Genomic DNA, 17,661 nt, shown 5'->3' with positions numbered 1-17,661 from the left:
GAAGAACGCTGCAACCCCTCTTAAGACATGTCAGTTGGCAGGTGCCCAAATCGCCATCACAGGGGAACACTCCTAAGTCACTTTTCCAGTGCTATAATACTTTCGCTGCCATCATACAAGCGGTTGGTTGTAAAATGAGGGCTACCTGTAGTAATCTGATACCTTCGCAATCTGATCTCATGTTTCCAAAGCCGCTATTTTATACAGCTGCCGTATCTTGCCCTAATATGAAACAATGTCGTTTCTAAAGATGGATCAACTGCTTTTATTAATGAATAAATAAAGAGTTACAGTTTGGAGAGGCATAACCATAAAACAGGAGAAAAATAGTTATTAAAAAAAAACAATTCTAAAAACTTCTTTATACATATATTTAGTCTGGATACAAACAACAGATGAATCATCATCCTATTTTGCTCAGACATTTCTATAGAACATCTGGCCATCAGCTGTTGGAAACAGAATATTGAGCCAAGTAAAAACTTGGCAAAATAATTTCTCGCTTTGGCCATAACCACCAATTTACACCCAAAGGAGAATGTGTTGTCTGGCCGACATTTTGTTGGGCAAGTCAACTGGTTAATATAGAATAAGTCTGTATGAAACAGCAGAGGCTTCTAGTCCACATGAAAAAAAATACAAGATGCTTCTAAGAGTTCTTTGGAATTGCCGCTATGTTAGGCGGTCCATGTTCCAATTCAGCATCTGAAGGGAGCTGGGAAAACCAGAAGCCTCTATTGCAGCGTTTCTCAACCTTGGAAGCTTGAAGATGGATGGACTTCAACTCCCAGAATCCCCCAGCCAGCGCTGCTGGCTGGTGGATTCTGGGAGTTGAAGTCCACCCATCTTCAAGCTACCAAGGTTGAGAAACACTGCTTTATTGCATCACACAAACCATCCAGATGCGATGCCCTGAAGTCACCTTGCTCTCATTCCCACCCCTAAATCTGGAGATGACAAAGTGGATGTCATTGGATCCTATAGGATGAGCTGTTTACAGCTCAGCTATATCTTCCAGTAGTAGGGCCAGGATCTCTTCTGGAATCTGGAAGAGAGAGAGAGAGACGCAGAGCAGCAGATCCAGTCACAACAAAGTAATCTCGCTTGGGGGCAGCGTCAGCTGCTTTTCACGGGCATGCAGCAGGTTCTCCATGTGGGTGGCAATGACACGACATAGTTCCAGGCCCTGCGAGGGGGAAAAAGAGGACACAACGAAAGTCAGGACGCGCCTCTCAAGGGTTTATTCAGAACTTTAAAAGCTGCATAGTCTGCCATGGTGGGTCAGCGTTCCAGCACTTCTAATGCTCCCATCCTAAACTCATGGATCCTAGAGCAACACTCCTGTTCTAGCCCGTCTGGACAGCCATTTTGCCCTACTCTGCAGATATTTTTTATTTTATTTTATTTATTTGTCAAGAACATGTTGGGTAATCTATGTAAGTATAAGCATGAATTGAGTACACAAAATAGATACAAACAGAGGAAACATTAGGACATTATGTCCTAATTATGTCATAATAAACATTAAGGGGGGTTAAGACAGCAAAACAAATGAAGTGAAGCATCTGGAACACTTCAAAGGTTGCACCCCAATACCTTATCAGAATTACGATGAGGAAAACACCTACCATCTGAAGGTTAAGCTTCACAAAGCCAATGGAAGGAGACAGGGAAAGAGACAGGGAAGGAGACAGAAAGAGAAAGGAGGAAAATGAGTTAAGCTTCAACATATTTCCAACAAAGTCAAAATACATCTTAACGGAGCCAATATTCTGAACAGGCTGGCCAAACTTGCTGTATTCTTAACAATCAGGCAGTCTAAATTTTCAAAAAAAGAAAACAAGAATTCTGGCTGCAAAAATCCACAATCAAATCCACAGATCGATTTAAATAACGGTTTGCATCTTTCTCATTTTATTTTTTTATTTAGTTGTTATGTGGAATAAATAAATAAATCTTCCTCGTTTTGCTTGTCTTTCAGACTTTTGGTTTTGTTTTATGTTTGGCTTAAAATATGACAACTGCTTTGTCTGAGAAAGAGCTCCCAAAATTTTCACCACACATTTAAGGGGTATGCACAAAAAGCCAGCTTAAGTCTTAAGAAAATCCTCTCTAGTTTCCCCAATAATTTCCCTGAGAAGCAATTCCTTAACTTTTTTTTTTTTTAAGAAATATTCAATCATTTGAATGACAGCCTTAAACCCATAAACCACTTCCTTGACCAGATCTCCTGTGGAGAAATTGTGATGCTCTCCTGGGACCTGCATTTCCCCTGCTATACCTGCTTAAGCTGCAGCTGTGTGATCCTGTGAGACATCAGGTCTCCCAGCATAATCTCCACATAGGGGTAGCTGGATCCGGCTGAGGGTCTCTGGGTCCGAGTAGAGTGGATCTCCTTCAGAGAGAACGTCACAATGGGTTGCTAGGACAGTGGAGGAGAAAACTTTTAGAAGAAGAGCAAGCAGTCTAAACCAAAAGCTCGTTTTCTGTCTCCCCAGGCCTTCCCTGACTCCTGTGGCTAAGAACTAGAGAAGTCCATGCCCTGAGCTGGGTTTTGACCCCACACATCTTGGATGTAGTAGTCACTTAATGCCCATGTCCATCCCATTCACATCTTGCATGAAGTCAAGAATGTTTCTGCAGATATTCTCCCACAAAACAGCTCTTTGGAATCTCCAAACTCCCTTCTACCTGGTTGATCCTAGAGGATTCCTCCTCTCCCTATTCTTTCTTCCTTTTTGATACATACATTGTGTGAATGTGTCTGGGGGTGTTCAATGATCAATTTTGTTCGTAGTTTGTTCAATGGGGGCTTTGTTCTGATGCTGCAGATGAAATTCCCTATATTTTGAGGCAGAGAACCCATCGTTTTTATTATCCTCGGGATCATCTGTTGGTAAACCACTTGCAGGGTTTTCCCCAAGGACTGGCATAAAGTCCAAGCTTCCTTTCCTTAGCAGAAAGCAAGCAAATGAGATCTGAACAGAAGAAAATCTATTGAGATGTCAAAGGAACAAACACGCAACACCTACATGAGTTTCCTTGTGGAGAAAATTCAGCCCATTCTGGTTCACGGCCAGGATACAGGGCGAAATGATGGTGTTGTTACTGCAACTCTGGATGTAGAAGAATGAAGAGCCAAACATGGGGAAGGCGCTCAGGAGCCCTACAATGGATGGAGGTCAACCATCAGCTCAAAGAAGGGGACCTGGAGCAGGAGGTCACTGAATTCCTTGTCCACGAAGAACAAGAACGGAACCCACATAGAAACTGGTTGTGGAGAGCTCTTCCTTGCAAACTTGGGGAATTCATAATCTTCAGCAGTGCGAGGGTTACTCATTTAGAAGAAATTAAAAGTACTAGAGGATTGCATCCCTTAAATCAGGAATGTTCAACCTTGGCCACTCAAAGACTTGTGGACTTGATGGCTGGAGAATTCTGGGAGTTGAAATCCACAAGTCTTTGAGGGGCCAAAGTTGGTTATCCCCATCCCTAAATCATGAATAAGACATCAAGAATTTCTTAGTGTGTGGACATCACACTTATGCTCTTGATGGTCATTGCAGGAGATGATTATTTCTTCCGTAAGTCATCTCCTGGAAGCCTCTGGTCACCGCTTTCCAAAACAATCACAGGACCCTCAAATCCAGACAATCAAGTAGGGCTCTTTCTCACTTGACTCTCATCCAACCCTTCTTGTATGTTTATTGTGCAGCTGCCAGAGAATGTGGGAGATTAGCAACCGAGAACTCTTGAAACGAGAAACACAGGGCCGAGTGACATCGCAGGCATTTCTTTTGGCTAACCAGCATTCTTGCAGCTGAATTCCAGAAGGTTGGCTGGTCTGCCCTCCCTTTCTGGCCCCTTGGAAGGAGAAGGCCTTACCTAAGAATTGGGCCCGAGCTTGGTGGGCGCTCAAGGCTTGTGCTTGATGCATGAAGGGGGCCACCATGTCCATCCACGCCTGAGCCTTCTGCAGATGGTAGAACTGGGGTGGGATGTAGTCCTGAATTTCCCTTCTTGGAGGAGAAGCAGAAGGACTAGGTGAGAATTCACAGACAGCTGAGGAAACAGGGGCATGAGGAGCTAAAGGGAAGTTCTCCACCAAGCCTCCAAGCCAAGGAGACAGAGAATGACAACCCCAAGGGTGGTGCTACAGCTTCACACCCAGAAGGTGGTGACCATCCCACCCAGTCTTTGCCCACTCAGCCTTGAGTCCCAGGAGTCATCCTCCCTCTTGCCTGCGGCATTAGCCTTGTCCAAACACCACCATAATTCAAAGGCACCTACAAGGTTGCCAGGCCCTTCACCCAGAGCTGCAGAGCAGCCAATTTGGAAATTTGCTGGAACTGTTGGTCACTTGGCTTTGCAGAAGATGAGATGTAGAAGAGACCTTTCAGATAGTCAGGTAGTACCTGTGAGAGAGACACCAGTGACATCATCACTGCCAGGAAGCCACCTTAACTCAACCTGAGACCCTCCAGATGAGTTCGATGTGGGTGACAGAAGATGAAGCTCGACTCCCTTGGAAAAGACCAGCTTGCAGGAGGTTGTGTTCTGCAACACAAGCTGTTCGGTATATTTCAAAGTCTTTTGATACGGTATGGTATTGCATTATCGTATTGTAGAATGTTTCAGTATTTACTGTATTTCCATGTGGTTAGTATAGTTTAACTAACGAAATCAGGTTAAGTTAAGAAAGGGTGATTGAGTTTTCACAGAACAGAACCAAATCTTGAGTTTTTCCTCTCAACATTTCCCTCAAAGGGTCTCACCTGGTTGTAATGCATGGTGACGTAGAGTTCATTGTCAAATTTCAGTGGCTGGGCCCAAATCACACGCCGGTACCAGAACATGTAGCTGCTGTCCACGTTCTCCATTTCCAGGGTGACATCCAGGATGTACTCCCGCCTGTCCAAAGGCCGGACGTTCTGATCTGGGATGTGGAAACAGAGAGAATCAAATTTTCGAAGCAACCTACACAACGGGGCGGGCCAAAGTGAGAAGCTCCCCTTTGCCGATGGATGGACCAGTTGGTTCTCTGCAACTCTGCACATGAGATCAAGTATCTGAAGGAAATATCTACATTTCTCCTGCTTAAACCAAGAGAAAGAGGCCACGTCTCTTGGCTTTAAATCAAGTGGATCCGAAATATTGAGGTTAAGGTGGATTACACGAACAGACAAAAATTCATCAATGGCTCCAATGAATGAACTCTGTGGTACCCAACCAAGAATGAGAATCTGGGCTCACCAGATTAACCATCACATTAAACATTTCTATAAATTTTCCTGGGAATTATAGATAGATAAGGGTGCAGCAGCTTCTTGGATGGAGAAGTAACCCCCTCCCCCCTGGAATTAGGGGCCTAAGGAAAATTTGCAAGTAATTATGAGATGCTGGATGGCTTTGTAGCATGGATGCAGCTGGACATCTGAAAGATGCAGCCCACAGAAAGGAAGGTGTTTGTTTCTCGATGCCTGAATAAGGGAAATTATCTCCCTTGTAGCCTCATCAACTCACTTTTACTTGAGACAGCAAAAATGATGTATTCCCTGAAGGTTTCCGGCTGGTGCAGACCCATTTCGAAGCAAATCTCTTCGATGACATCCTGGGCTACCTAGAAAAATGAATGGACAGGAAGTTGCACCAAGGAGAATTGTAAATGCCTAGCAACAGGTCAAAATGTGGAAGGTTCAAATGTCGGAACTGCGCAGAATTTTTCTGCCAGAAGATTGTTGGGTCTATGTGTTTGTAGAGGAGGCTGTAAGAGGAAATGTTGAAAAAGGAGAAGGAACAAATGATGTTAACCTGACATTGTGGGGGAAAGTGGGCTAGGATCTGTCTTTGGGAAAAGTAACAGAGTGGACTCGGCCCATTTTGGCTGAAAGTGCATTTTGAGCATAAAAGTTTTAAGTGGAACTTTAAGTTTGCTTCCTGAAAAGATAGGCATGGTTTTCCGGAGTAAGCTCTGGAAACAACTCATACAGACCAAGAGGAAAGATATTATATTCTGCAAGATTTCGTGGAAGGCGAATGCTGGGCTGCCAGCTGGTGCATTGTTGACACTTGAAACATGCCACTTTGGAGTTTAGTGTACAAACACTCCCTCTTTATTCGCTGGCTGCATCAGATCAGGGAAGGGAGGCTGGTTTTTTGGTACTCACCGAGCAAGTTTTGATTTTGAGGTGCCTTTCGATCCCTCCTGGAAGGAGAAAGAGCTGGCGCTTTGAACTTCTTCCAGCCTGAGGAGGAGGAGGAGGAGGAGGAGGAAGAATAGCAAAAAGCAAAATTATTAGGGACATAAATGGGAAAGTGGGTGCTATGGAGGCATCTTACTTGCCCATCTCTTTCAGCCCAATAGCAAAGCCACCATCCCTCTCTAGGTGACCCCTTCCCAGATGATATGATCACTTCCTTCCTTCCTTCCTTCCTTCCTTCCTTCCTTCCTTCCTTCCTTCCTTCCTTCCTTCCTCCCTCCCTCCCTCCCTCCCTCCCTCCCTCCCTCCCGAACTCACCACCAAGGCTTGGAGCTCCACAGCAGTAGGAAACTCACAGCGGCCCCCAAACTTGAAAGTCTTCAGCAAATTCTGCTCGCAGGCCTTGGCGATGCCTGATGGAGGTTGAAGCAGAGAAGCAGAGAGGTGAACACCCCAAAGAAGAGGTGGAACGTTCTCAATCGCCCATGGAGAAGTCCCACTCATGAGATTAAATCTTCTCACTCCAACCTAGGTAGACCACTCTGCCCATATTTGCTTCCCTCTGCAGCATATAGATTGGAGCGGGCTACTGAGCCCTGAAAAGCAGGACCGGATGGGTGGCAATTTTCCTGCTTGATTCATTCCCTAACCTTCCATGGTTGAGAACCTCCCAAGCGCCAGATTTTCTCCAATGGCAGCAGCGTTCCTCTCCAGCCGGAGAGAGGTGCTGATGGGCTGGAATCATGGCCCAGCTGGAAACCAAGCTAGGGGTCATCCATCTTTGCCAATCCCCTCTGTCCCACCGGAGAGAGATTAATGAGAAAATAACCCTGGGCTGCGATGTGACCCAGTAGGCTTTCTTCCAGCCGTAGACAGAGCAGATGGATTCATTTCCACGTTTTAGCGATTGGAGAGCAAGTACGTTTGATTGATGAATTTTGGCTTAAGCCCTGTCAGTTTTCTTCCTCCAACAGCTAGATTTTAACACCTGCCTTGTCCTGGGAATCGAAGCATTTAATTCACTTTACTTCCCCCCAGGGAGGCAATGTTTTACGTGGATGAGAGAAGGAGAGATTTCCACTATTGGTAATGCAAATATGTTTGGGTTTTTTTTTTAAAAAATAACTCAGTTATTGCAAATAATAAAACCCAAACCCTGAAAGACTCCAGTTTGATCCTTTGAAATGGGAGATTAGAGCATTGACTGTACAGAGGGCCAAGGGACAAACCCCCAGGATTTCCTCAATACATTCCCTATTGTCTTTTGTAGCTGTTTTTTCAATTTTTTAAAAAAGTTAAGAGGTGAGCATATGCGTAAATTAGTGGGTAAGGGTCTTCAGTCCCCTAATCGTCTTTGTTGCTCTTCTCTGCACTCTTTCCAGAGTCTCAACATCTTTTTTTACATCGTGGCGACCAAAACTGGATGCAGGATTCCAGGTGTGGCCTTACCAAGGCCTTATAAAGTGGTAGCAACACTTCACGTGATCTTGTTTCTATCCTTCTGTTTATGCAGCCTAGGACAGGCCAGAGTTGAAATAATCTTGGGCCACATGGGGAGTCTTTTCGTGGAAAGTTCCAGCACCAGCTCACCTTGGAAATGCAAACCAGGGTGGGCCGAGACTTCCTGGAGGAACTGTAGAAGGTAGGGCTTGAAGACTTCGGAGCATCTATAATAGGCACTCAGGATGTACAGAAGCCTCCATCCTTTTGGGCAGCTGTCCCTAGGCCAAAGGAGACACCAGTGTGAAAGTTCAGTTGGATCTTGGGGAGGCTCTACCCATAGCTAGAGATAGGAGCAGGACTGGTTCTCCTGGCCTCTCTTGGGACCCCAGAGCTAACACGGCAAAGGTTCCCTGGCATTAGACTTCAGCTTCTGGCTTGGAACATTAGGAGCCTGTGTTTCTGCCTTCCCCCAGAGAGAGAAGAAGGGGTCCCTTCCTCCTCCTGAGAGGCCCCAACTGGGGGAAGTTTTCCCCAAAACAGCTCTATCTCCAAACTCCTTTGGGTTGAAAAGTATTCTCTGTCCCTTGACTGCCCAAGGACTAAAGGTGAGTTATATGAGGTGGGTATGCCCACACTGTACTATTATCTACTGCAGCTTGCTCCAACATGGTCTCCTTGGGATATATGCTACTTCGACTCCCATACTCCTGAGCCAGTAGCTAGGAGAGTTGAAATACAACTCACCTGGAGAACTCTAGGGAGGGGAACACTGGACTCCGGAAAGCCATGAAAGATTGAAGGGTTGGCTTACGTCTTGTTGCTGATGTTGTCCGTGATCTGTTTGAGGATCTGGCAGAAAACTTCATCACGGATGACCTCGTGGTTTCCACAGAGCTGGAGAAGAAGCAGGAAGAGAGCATGGGAGGAAAGAGTCTATTCCCCGCTCCTCTCTCTCATAATTGGTCAGCCACTGATTCTCCCAAAGATCTTCTCACCTGGAAAGGCTTGGCCAGTTAGCGCCCCCCCCCCCCCTGAGACCACATAGAATCCAAAAAACCTCCTCTACCGAAGGGGCAGACCATTCTTGTTGGCAATGAGCTCCCTACCTCCTATTTTTGCAGGATCCTAAACTCCCCAAAGCACAAAACTGCAGAAATTTCCCAGCAAAACACTGGATTTCAGAAAACTCTGAAGATTTACAGCTAGTCTTCACTTAACTTAAAGTACCTTCACCTTTCAACTGCACCCCCTCAACTAAAAAAAAGCACACTGCCAAAACCTGGAACACGTCCATCTTCTGCTCCACAAGGTTTGATACAAGCCAACACTGCAAAGAAGATTACCTTCAACAAAGCATAGACCACATCCAGCTCAGATTGTCCTTTGAGTGGGAGGTCACCCATGAACTTCATCACAGCTGGGGGGGACACAAAAAAACACACACCTTTTTCAATTGGGATTATCTTTGTTAGGTTAAGATGTCATCATAATCTAGCTTCTTGTTTTGACTTGGCATGAGTGAACCAACTCATTGTTGTTTGCCCATCATTCGGCATGCTTAGCATTAATGGCTGAGCACTTAGTTAGTTTGCGAAGCTTTGCAATAATTACAGAATGAGATCATTTTCCTAATTTACACCAGAAATCGACTCAACAGCAAACAGCCGTAGATTGTTGGCTGACTTCTCCAAGCCTGGATGAAGTGCTGGAGAAGAGATGGAAGACAACTTTTCCAAGACTGCTGAGAGCTTAAATCACTCATTGCTATTTTGACATGCAGAGCATTGGGATGGAAGCAACCTCTTCCAAAGTTTGGAAAGCTCATGCCGCTATCATAAGCCAACCAGTCTTGGTTGCCAAGCTTGTAGAGCTGACTTTGGGCAGCCGGCGAGAGAAAAAGAAACAGTAGATGTTTCCTGAAACACAACGACCACAAAACTGTAGCCTCAAAACTCTTCTCCGATGAGAGCTTCCGTCAGTCTGAACTCAGGGCACAGGAGGCCAATGTCTTCCTAGGAGAGGCAGGCACCTTGGTGCAAGAGAAGGACTCACCCTGGAAGGATTCTGCTGCTATTTTGTTCAAGCTGCTGTTGGTGAATCCAATGAGTGACTCCTGAATGGGAGACTGGAAAGCCAGGAAGGGGGAAAACAAGTGAGGTGATCAGTTTGGTGTGGGATTCACACTCAACACGCGGAGGAAGCAGTGGGGAAGATATTTGGCACGCTCTGGTGGGTATGTCCAAGACTTGGCTTGAAGAGGGAACTACCCAAATCACGGCTCTGCTGTGCACAGAATGCTTGTTCGGTTGCAGAAGTGAGAATGTAAAGCCAGGGGACCAAGGAATCTGTGTGCCTCTGAAGGAAATCATCATGGTTACCTTGGTGTATTTCAGAATATCCGCCACGGTGTTAGATTCGACGCCCTTCTTTGATTTCTGCTTGTCCCTGAAATCATAAAGTCAATAAAACATTAAAGTAGGAATGCCGTATGTGTTGGGGGGCAGGGAGGATTCCAACTGTAGGATGCCCATCTTCAAAAACTTGACCAGAAATAAATAAAAATCCCTTTTCTCTAGCCCTGGTGAACATTTTAGATATTTGATTTCTTGGTATGCTGTTGGGATCAAAACTCATTTTTGGTTATGAAAGATCCTCTCTATCTCTCACCTTGTCTGCTTCGCCCCCTCCCTCTCTTGGCTTTCCTCTGGCACCTCCCATGACCCCCCCAAACACTATCAGGGGTTTCATAAATGTGGGGTATTCCAAGATAACGTGGGAGATGGTGGCTTCCTGGAATTGCTTCATTCTCTCCCTTTCTGCCTGCTTCTTTCATCCTTTCATTCAGCTACTATTTCTGCCAGACGTTCCCTTCTCTGCCATCACTCACGTCTTTGCCTTCTGCCCTTCTCGGAAATACTTCCTGGCAAACTCCAGCATGGTGAAAGGGCCTCCTTGGGGTCTGATCTCGGGGCGGCTTTTAAATTCTTCCCAGCTCTCCAAATATTCCTCGCCCATTGGGAAAACCTGTCAGGGTAAAGAGAGCGAAAGAGACCCATATCGGTTTCCAAGGGAGCTTCTCTGCCAATCTTCAAAGAGGCAACGAATACAACGGTGCTGTGCCAACTCCAGAAATCAGTTCTTTGGGAGTGTTGGGTGAAATCTCCCACACTTATAATGACTGCAGAGATGAGACCGCTAGTTAAGTCGGGGATCCCTCTTTGACTCAATGAAAGAGGTCCATATTTTTTATCCCCGGCCATGAGGTCACCATTTCTTTTTCTCCAAAACTTTGCAGATAGCCATAGCCATACCCTTAGACTTATATGCTGCTTCATAATGCTTTTACAGCCCACTCTAAGCGGTTTACAGAGTCAGCCTCTTGCCCCCAACAATCTGGGTCCTCATTTAACCAACCTTGGAAGGATGGAAGGCTGAGTCAACCTTGAGCCAGTCAGGATCGAATTGCTGGCAGTGGACAGAATTCCCCTGCAATGCTGCATTCTAACCACTGCGCCACCATGGCTCCAGGTGAAAACAATAACCATAACCAAATCAACCACTCATCACTGTTTTGACCTGCAAGGCATTTGGACAAAAGCAACCTGTTCCAGGACTTGGATAGTCCTGTCTCAGGACATGCTGTTCTCATAAACCAACCATGTTCAGCCAAGGAACAACAGGACCCATATGCCTGCTCCTGCCTCCTTCCCTTGAATCCCACCTCCTGCCACACAAGGACATTCACACCTCCACAACCGACTTGCCTCAACCTTCCTGTCCAGCTCCTGAGCCACAGCTGCTGATGCCACAGCCACGGCCACCGAGGCTGGACCAGCTACCTTGGCCTGCTTGCTGTTGGGATCCTCCTTCTTCTCCGTGGGCAGCTGTGTGAAATCTGGGGCTGCCACTGGTTGGACGCAGCTGGAGGGGAACAGCCCCGACTTCCCGTAGATGGCACCAAACTTCCAGCCTATCCCAGGAATAAGAGATCCCCAGGACACTCGTCAAGAGATCTTTCCCTCTTGAGGGTCTTCCAACCACCTTCCCCCAAGGAAGAGGAGTGGGTTTCAGAGAGGTCTGCCCAATCAGTTTCCTAGATCCCCCTTTCCTCTAGGACAGGGATGTCCAACCTTGGCAACTTTTAAGACCTGTGGACTTCAACTCCAGAATTCCTGGCTCAGGAATTTTGGGAGTTGAAGTTCTCAGGTCATAAAGGGGCCATATTTGCCCATTCCTGCTCAGGTCATTGTTGATTAGGTCTATTTGGACCAAGGAAGTTCTAAACATCTCCAACCAAGGATTGAGTTTGCTCAAGGGGGAAAAAAAAAATCAAACACCAGCATGCAATTGAAAGGTGGAAGATGTTGAAGAAGAGGAATCTGGAAGAGAGCAGTGTTGCACTCCACTCCACACCACGCCATGCCAAAGCCACCCACCAAAATCCAGGGTGCCTTTTCTGACCCCTTCCAGGAGAATCATTTTCTTCCTCACCACGCAGCCATAATAGTGGTCTGTAGGTGGGAGAAGCACAGAGGGGCATCAGAAGGACCCCAAGAACGCTTCCATGCAGAGTGGCCAACAATCACAATCCAATTTCAATTTCAATTTTAACTTTAATTTCAATCTCAATCCCTCCCCTTTTGCATTGGCAGTGATGATGCTTCATTTTGCATTCCTTCTTTTTGCAAAAGTCATTTTTATTTCCATTTTCTCTTATCATGAACACAGACAGCCGGCGTTCCAAAAGTTTAATCTGCTGTAAAACATATTTCCCTTCCTGGAGATCTCATTAAGTCTCCCTCTTTCATCTCTATTTCCATTAAAATCTTTTGCATCTTCTCTTTTGTCTTTCCCATTTACTATTTTGCTGCATAAATTGCCCTTTTCCTAATGGCTTTCCCCGGCGTCTGTATGTATGGGCTGTTATTAAGATTATTCCCCCCAAAAAATGTTTTCAATTTCTTTTCACGATCTTCCCTGATTGATTCCTTTTGCAGCAAAGTTTCATTTCACCTCCCTCTCTAGGGTTCAAGCCTCCTTTTATGCATCAGAGGGAAATGGCATTAATTCTTTATGCTTTGCCTTCACAGGCTCCCTTGGAATTCATTTATTTATCACCCCTTCCAAGCTGCTGGAGGGTGTTTGGGTCAATAGCCTATTGGAAAATCTAGAATGTCCTTTCATGGTCTGTTAGCTCTCAAGACGGCTCGGTGTGCAAACTCCCTTCTCACCCTGGCGGTGCTGGGAAAGAATCACATTTGCAGATAGCAAGGTCAGGATGACGGCCCAACGCAAAGTCAGAAGAAGCAAAGAATGCCTGTTTGCTACTTGGGGGACTCCAATTGTTATCCCAGATTGAAGACTGACATTTAGAGATGGGCTAACCGTCCGTCAGAACCCCCTCCGTTGTCCGTGCAGCCAACCTCTGTTTTGTTCATCAGGAGGCCACATTTATAAACAATGGTTAGAACAGACCGAATCAGACATTCCAGAACGTCAGAAGAATTGGAGCATCTGGGCCGTGAATATCAACGCAAGGACAGGGTGGCATCTGAGGACACGTGTCTCAACATCTTGAATGATGATTAATTCAACAAGCATTCCCCTGCATCTGTCGGACACCTGTGCCTCTTTTGAGGAAGAAAGGGGTGGCTGGGCTCAACTCCGAAGGGATTTTCCGCCGCTCAGCAAAAGGGAATATTTGAGACATAAAGGAAGCTGATCACCTTGGGAAACTAAGCTAATCCCTACGTCTGCAAAGATTAAACCAAAGCAATGCTTTCTCTACCCCGCGTATATTTATTGCAGCTGCTGATATTATTTTCATGGTTTGTCTCACAGTCGGCCAGATGTTTAGACTGGATTTGGCATTTTGGTCCACCTATCGAGTCCTTCTCAAGAACCTGAGATAGGCAGATGTGCATGTTTAAGGGTGCTAAAAGTACTGTTGCAGGATGTAAGCTGTTGCAAGTCAAGCTGCCTTTTGCAATTGACTGATGGGGGATTTTGTCAATGCCGGTGTTATTCAATGGCTATTATTATGGTTTGTCACACAGTCAGCCAGATATTTAGATTGGATTGGGCATTTTGGTCCATCTGTCAAGTTCTTCTCAAGGACCTAGGATAGGTGGATAAACATGCCAACTCATTGTTATCTTCCTGTTGCTGCTGCATTACATTTCTGCTAAAATTCTTCCCCCATTAGGTTTCTCACCTGGTTCCAGGCCCTCCATCGATCGCAGGCAAATGATGTCTCCCTTGTGAAAACTCAGAAGGTTTTCAGCGTTTGTGATATGGTTCTTAATGGCAACCATATATTGTGAGTCCTAAACCAGAGAAAAAAGACTCACAAGTGTCAAAATGCTAGACCGAGCAAAGCTGTCCAGCTGTCCATTCATCCCTGCAAAGAAGTCCCCGGAATGCATTTAGGGCAGTGAGATATTGGCCTCCACCTCTGTTCTTCCTTGCAGCCCCCTCCCCCAACCAAATTCCCAACCCCTTCCCAAGGTCTTACCTTCTTGAGCTCCATGATGAAGTGGTCGATCAAGGCCTTTACCTGGACAGCTTTGGGGGAGAAGAGGATCAACTTCTCATGGTCCAGGTTGAACTCCAGCATATTCTTGGAGGGGATGGTGACAAACAGGAGCTCACTGTAGCTGGTAGTCGTTGGGGGATGTGGAGAAGATAAAGGGGTCCCTTGGTTAATTGCTAATTGCAGTGGGTTGGTCTAAACCAGGGGTTTCCAACCTTGGCGAATTTAAGCCTGGCGGACTTCAACTCCCAGAATTCCCCAGCCAGCTTTCTTCTGGGAGTTGAATTCTGGGAGTTGAAGTCCGCCAGGCTTAAAGTTGCCAAGGGTGGAGACCCCTGGCCTAGAAGACATCTGAAGTCCCTCCCAACTCTGTTATTCTATTACTTCTCTTCTGGACAGGTGTGTCCTGGCCTTACTTACCTGTAGCCTCGCAGCACCCGGACCTGTTCCCCAGGGAGATTGGCTCCTTTGACCAGTCGCAAGAGTTTAATCCCCGTGTCAGAGACGGCCAGGATTTGCACTCCGGTGCCGACGCTGCCCTGAAGGGGGAGAGAGGGAAGTGAGCAAGGCTGGAACCAGCACCCAAGGACAGGAAAGAAGCAAGCCAAAAGAAGAGCTCTCCAAAAAGATTCTGGGTTCCCACCACTGAAATGAGAGCCGTTGTTAAAATATATAACCGTGCAAAATATCAACACAATGACTTAAGAGCATTTGTTTAGTGACCATTCAAAATTAATGTGCTGAAGTGGCCTCTCGACTGGTTGGACCACAGCCTGGTTTAAGTTCCTCTCAGGGTTGTGTGAACTGAGGGGGATTCTCTTACCGTGGCTGGAAAAAGGCGGGAGAAATACACCTCCCAATTCTCTCGGGCCACACGGATAATTTCCTTCTTGACGCTTTCATCGGCTACCGGACTGAAGGAGTCCAGCTTGTTTTCCGCTGCAGGGAGAAACCACACTGGTGTTCTTGGAAGATTTCTGATAGGGAAAAACCGGCACCCAACTCCTCTCTCATTCTGGCTTCTTTTAAAAGTTTGTGAGCTGAAAAGCTAAGCATTAAAGCTAAATGTTCAACCAGCAGGCATCGTCAGTCTCCAAAAGTCCCAGAAAGACATGCGGCTGGAGAGACTTCTAAGTAGTTTCCTTTATTGTGCTTCACCTAGAGACAGAATCTTGCCAGGCTAAAGCAGACCCAGGGAACCATGAGGGAAGAGCTGTCTTCACCCTCTTTCTCTCACACAAACTCTCTAAACTTGGCCGTCTCTTGTTCCTCTGGAATACAGCCCCTCCCTGCTGGGAATCCAGACTACATTCCACCACAACTGTACATCCAGCTTTTTGCAGAGAGAAGAATCTTTTCCCCCCAATGGCCAGGCTAGTCTTTTTGGAAATAAGGACTCTCAGCAAGAAGTGGCTAAGACACTGAGCTTGTCGATCAGAAAAGTCGGCAGTTCGGTGGTTCGAATCCCTAGTACAGGTCTCCTGTGTGAGCAGGGGGTTGGACTAGATGACCTCCAAGGTCCCTTCCGACTCTGTTACTGTTAAAAGTTACATTTCCCTCTCTTCCATCAACCGGTGTCCAGAAGGAGACTGTTTCTGAGCATGACACCGGCAATATGGCTCTGTTCAATAACTGCTAGTTGATAGAGACACTGAATAGGTGCAGGAAAAGATGCTCCAGCACTAGTAGCTTTTGGACACTTTTCTAACCCAACATGGTAACATCTGAAGACCTTCCACCTTCCCTTCCTCTCAAAGGTAGTTACCAAAGAGAGTTTTCATGCGTTGCTTCTCCTCCTCGGTGAGACGAATGCAGGCGTCCGATAGAGTATCGTTGAAGATCTGCAAAGTGACTCAGACAAGATGAGAAGAAGTTTTGGTTGACCCTCAGAAAGGCCTTCACAACATAGATTTGATTTAAAGTGTAGAGAACATGAGAAGCTCCTTTCTTAATGTTCTCTGAGCTTGATGGTTTTCTGCAGTTTTTTTTATTATCAATGCATGAGAAGTAAAATCTGCTGGCCATCTCATCCCCATGCCTTGATGAGGTCACCTAGACTGGTAATGAAACATTTGGGGGGAAACCACCCAACTTGGATAACAGTAAGAAGTCAACACAATTTTGCTTATGGAAAACATCTAATTGGGAATTTCTACCTGTTTATAAGCTGCCAGCAGACCTCAGCAGTCTGGGTGGCATAGAAAGTTTATTAAACTAACTCAAAAACAATAGAGTTCAATAGCATTGCATCGCACCAAAGAGAAAAATTCACCCTTAAACAACCCGTCCAGGGAGGAATCGGAGGTCCAAGGTAACTTGGGACGCACCTTCTCAACTGACCAATGGTTTAGAGGAGCATCAGTGGCAAACTTACATGCCAGAGGTCACTCACCTGCCGAAAAAGGAGATCCAGCAGAAGAGGGCTGCTGATAGTCTCCTTTGGGTAAAAAACCTGCAAGGAAAGAGGAAGATTCTGGAAGATTCTAGACCTTGTGATTTGGGGGAGCGGGGAGGCTACACCCAAAGTTTCCATCCAGCCCAGCATCTTGATTGCAACTCATGGCAGCCAGAGCATGCTCTCTAAAATATTTCTCTAAAATATTTGTCCGCTGCTCAAAGATAAAGTGCTACTGAATATGGAGGCCTGATTTAGCTATCAGAGCCTATTAGCCATTTACAGACTTTCCTTACTCTTCTCCTCTTCCTCTGCCCTGATGAGTTCCAGGATTAGATGTACGTTGGGTGCTTTCATTGATTGCCCTGAGTTCTAGTCTGAGAAGCAACCAATAAATCTTTCTTCTGCTCTAATTTTTATAAAGCATGACCATATTTCCCTTGAGTCCCTAAAAACCTACCTCCTTCCTAAGATAGATCTTCCAGGAGACGTTGTGGTACCCATAAAACTCCTTGCTGCTTCGGCCATAAAGTTTTGTCTGGACCGTCTCATCTTCCGATGGCAACTCTCGTGAGAGGGGAGCTGGATGGGAGAAAACTCAACTGTTCTTTCTCATCTTTTTAAAGAGAAAAAGTACCCACCCGGCAGGAAGGTACAGTTTATCTGGGGAAAGCAATCATAGCCACCACAATATCTGAAGTTCGTGACTCTAATCATCCTAGTTAGTGCGAGAGGGGAAAAAACAAACAAACCCAGAGGCCGCTGTGGTAGATGGAGAATCATCACCATGCAAAAAGTTGGTTTTTGCAGGCCAGGAATCCAACCGACAGAGAGAAGAGGATGACTGCTCACCTGAAGAAGCATCAGGCAGAGACTGGGCCGTGGTAGGGGGTTCAACCACCTTGGCACTAGGCACTGGCCTCACCATCGCGATGATCTCTCTCGGTGCTGGCTCATGGACAGCCTGCAAAGAAGCCATTTCACACATTACCCAAAGGGGACCCAGCATTGTCCTTTGCAGATGTTCAGCCTGGTTACCTGGTTCTTGTTTTACCTTGCCTGAGAACCACCTGAGATCAGGGTGGCCAATC

The 17,661-nt window shown here is 46.1% G+C and overlaps 1 protein-coding gene across 1 annotated transcript in view; it reads right to left on the bottom strand.

The window, feature by feature from the left end:
• Nucleotides 1-241: 241 nt before the first annotated feature.
• MYO15A (myosin XVA) overlaps nt 242-17,661 on the bottom strand; it is a 38,384-nt gene continuing 20,964 nt past the window's right edge. Inside the window, exons 36-60 of the mRNA XM_087878718.1 lie at nt 17,423-17,534; nt 17,031-17,152; nt 16,568-16,627; nt 15,941-16,016; nt 14,999-15,114; nt 14,596-14,714; nt 14,158-14,299; nt 13,858-13,969; nt 11,408-11,613; nt 10,531-10,667; nt 10,022-10,088; nt 9,696-9,768; nt 8,987-9,060; nt 8,455-8,537; nt 7,791-7,921; nt 6,519-6,613; nt 6,168-6,245; nt 5,524-5,620; nt 4,776-4,936; nt 4,291-4,415; nt 3,886-4,019; nt 3,033-3,166; nt 2,282-2,422; nt 1,629-1,643; nt 242-1,186 (exon numbers count right to left, since the gene is read on the bottom strand). Of these exons, the coding sequence (XP_087734844.1) occupies nt 1,085-1,186; nt 1,629-1,643; nt 2,282-2,422; nt 3,033-3,166; nt 3,886-4,019; nt 4,291-4,415; nt 4,776-4,936; nt 5,524-5,620; nt 6,168-6,245; nt 6,519-6,613; nt 7,791-7,921; nt 8,455-8,537; nt 8,987-9,060; nt 9,696-9,768; nt 10,022-10,088; nt 10,531-10,667; nt 11,408-11,613; nt 13,858-13,969; nt 14,158-14,299; nt 14,596-14,714; nt 14,999-15,114; nt 15,941-16,016; nt 16,568-16,627; nt 17,031-17,152; nt 17,423-17,534 (2,712 nt within the window). The 3' untranslated portion in view covers nt 242-1,084. The remainder of the gene's footprint in view (nt 1,187-1,628; nt 1,644-2,281; nt 2,423-3,032; nt 3,167-3,885; nt 4,020-4,290; nt 4,416-4,775; nt 4,937-5,523; nt 5,621-6,167; nt 6,246-6,518; nt 6,614-7,790; nt 7,922-8,454; nt 8,538-8,986; nt 9,061-9,695; nt 9,769-10,021; nt 10,089-10,530; nt 10,668-11,407; nt 11,614-13,857; nt 13,970-14,157; nt 14,300-14,595; nt 14,715-14,998; nt 15,115-15,940; nt 16,017-16,567; nt 16,628-17,030; nt 17,153-17,422; nt 17,535-17,661) is intronic.

Source organism: Pantherophis guttatus, chromosome 14, assembly GCF_059756535.1.
Source record: "Pantherophis guttatus breed Tessera chromosome 14, ASM5975653v1, whole genome shotgun sequence".
NCBI lineage: Eukaryota > Metazoa > Chordata > Lepidosauria > Squamata > Colubridae > Pantherophis > Pantherophis guttatus.
This window is presented reverse-complemented; position numbering and strand designations above follow the sequence as displayed.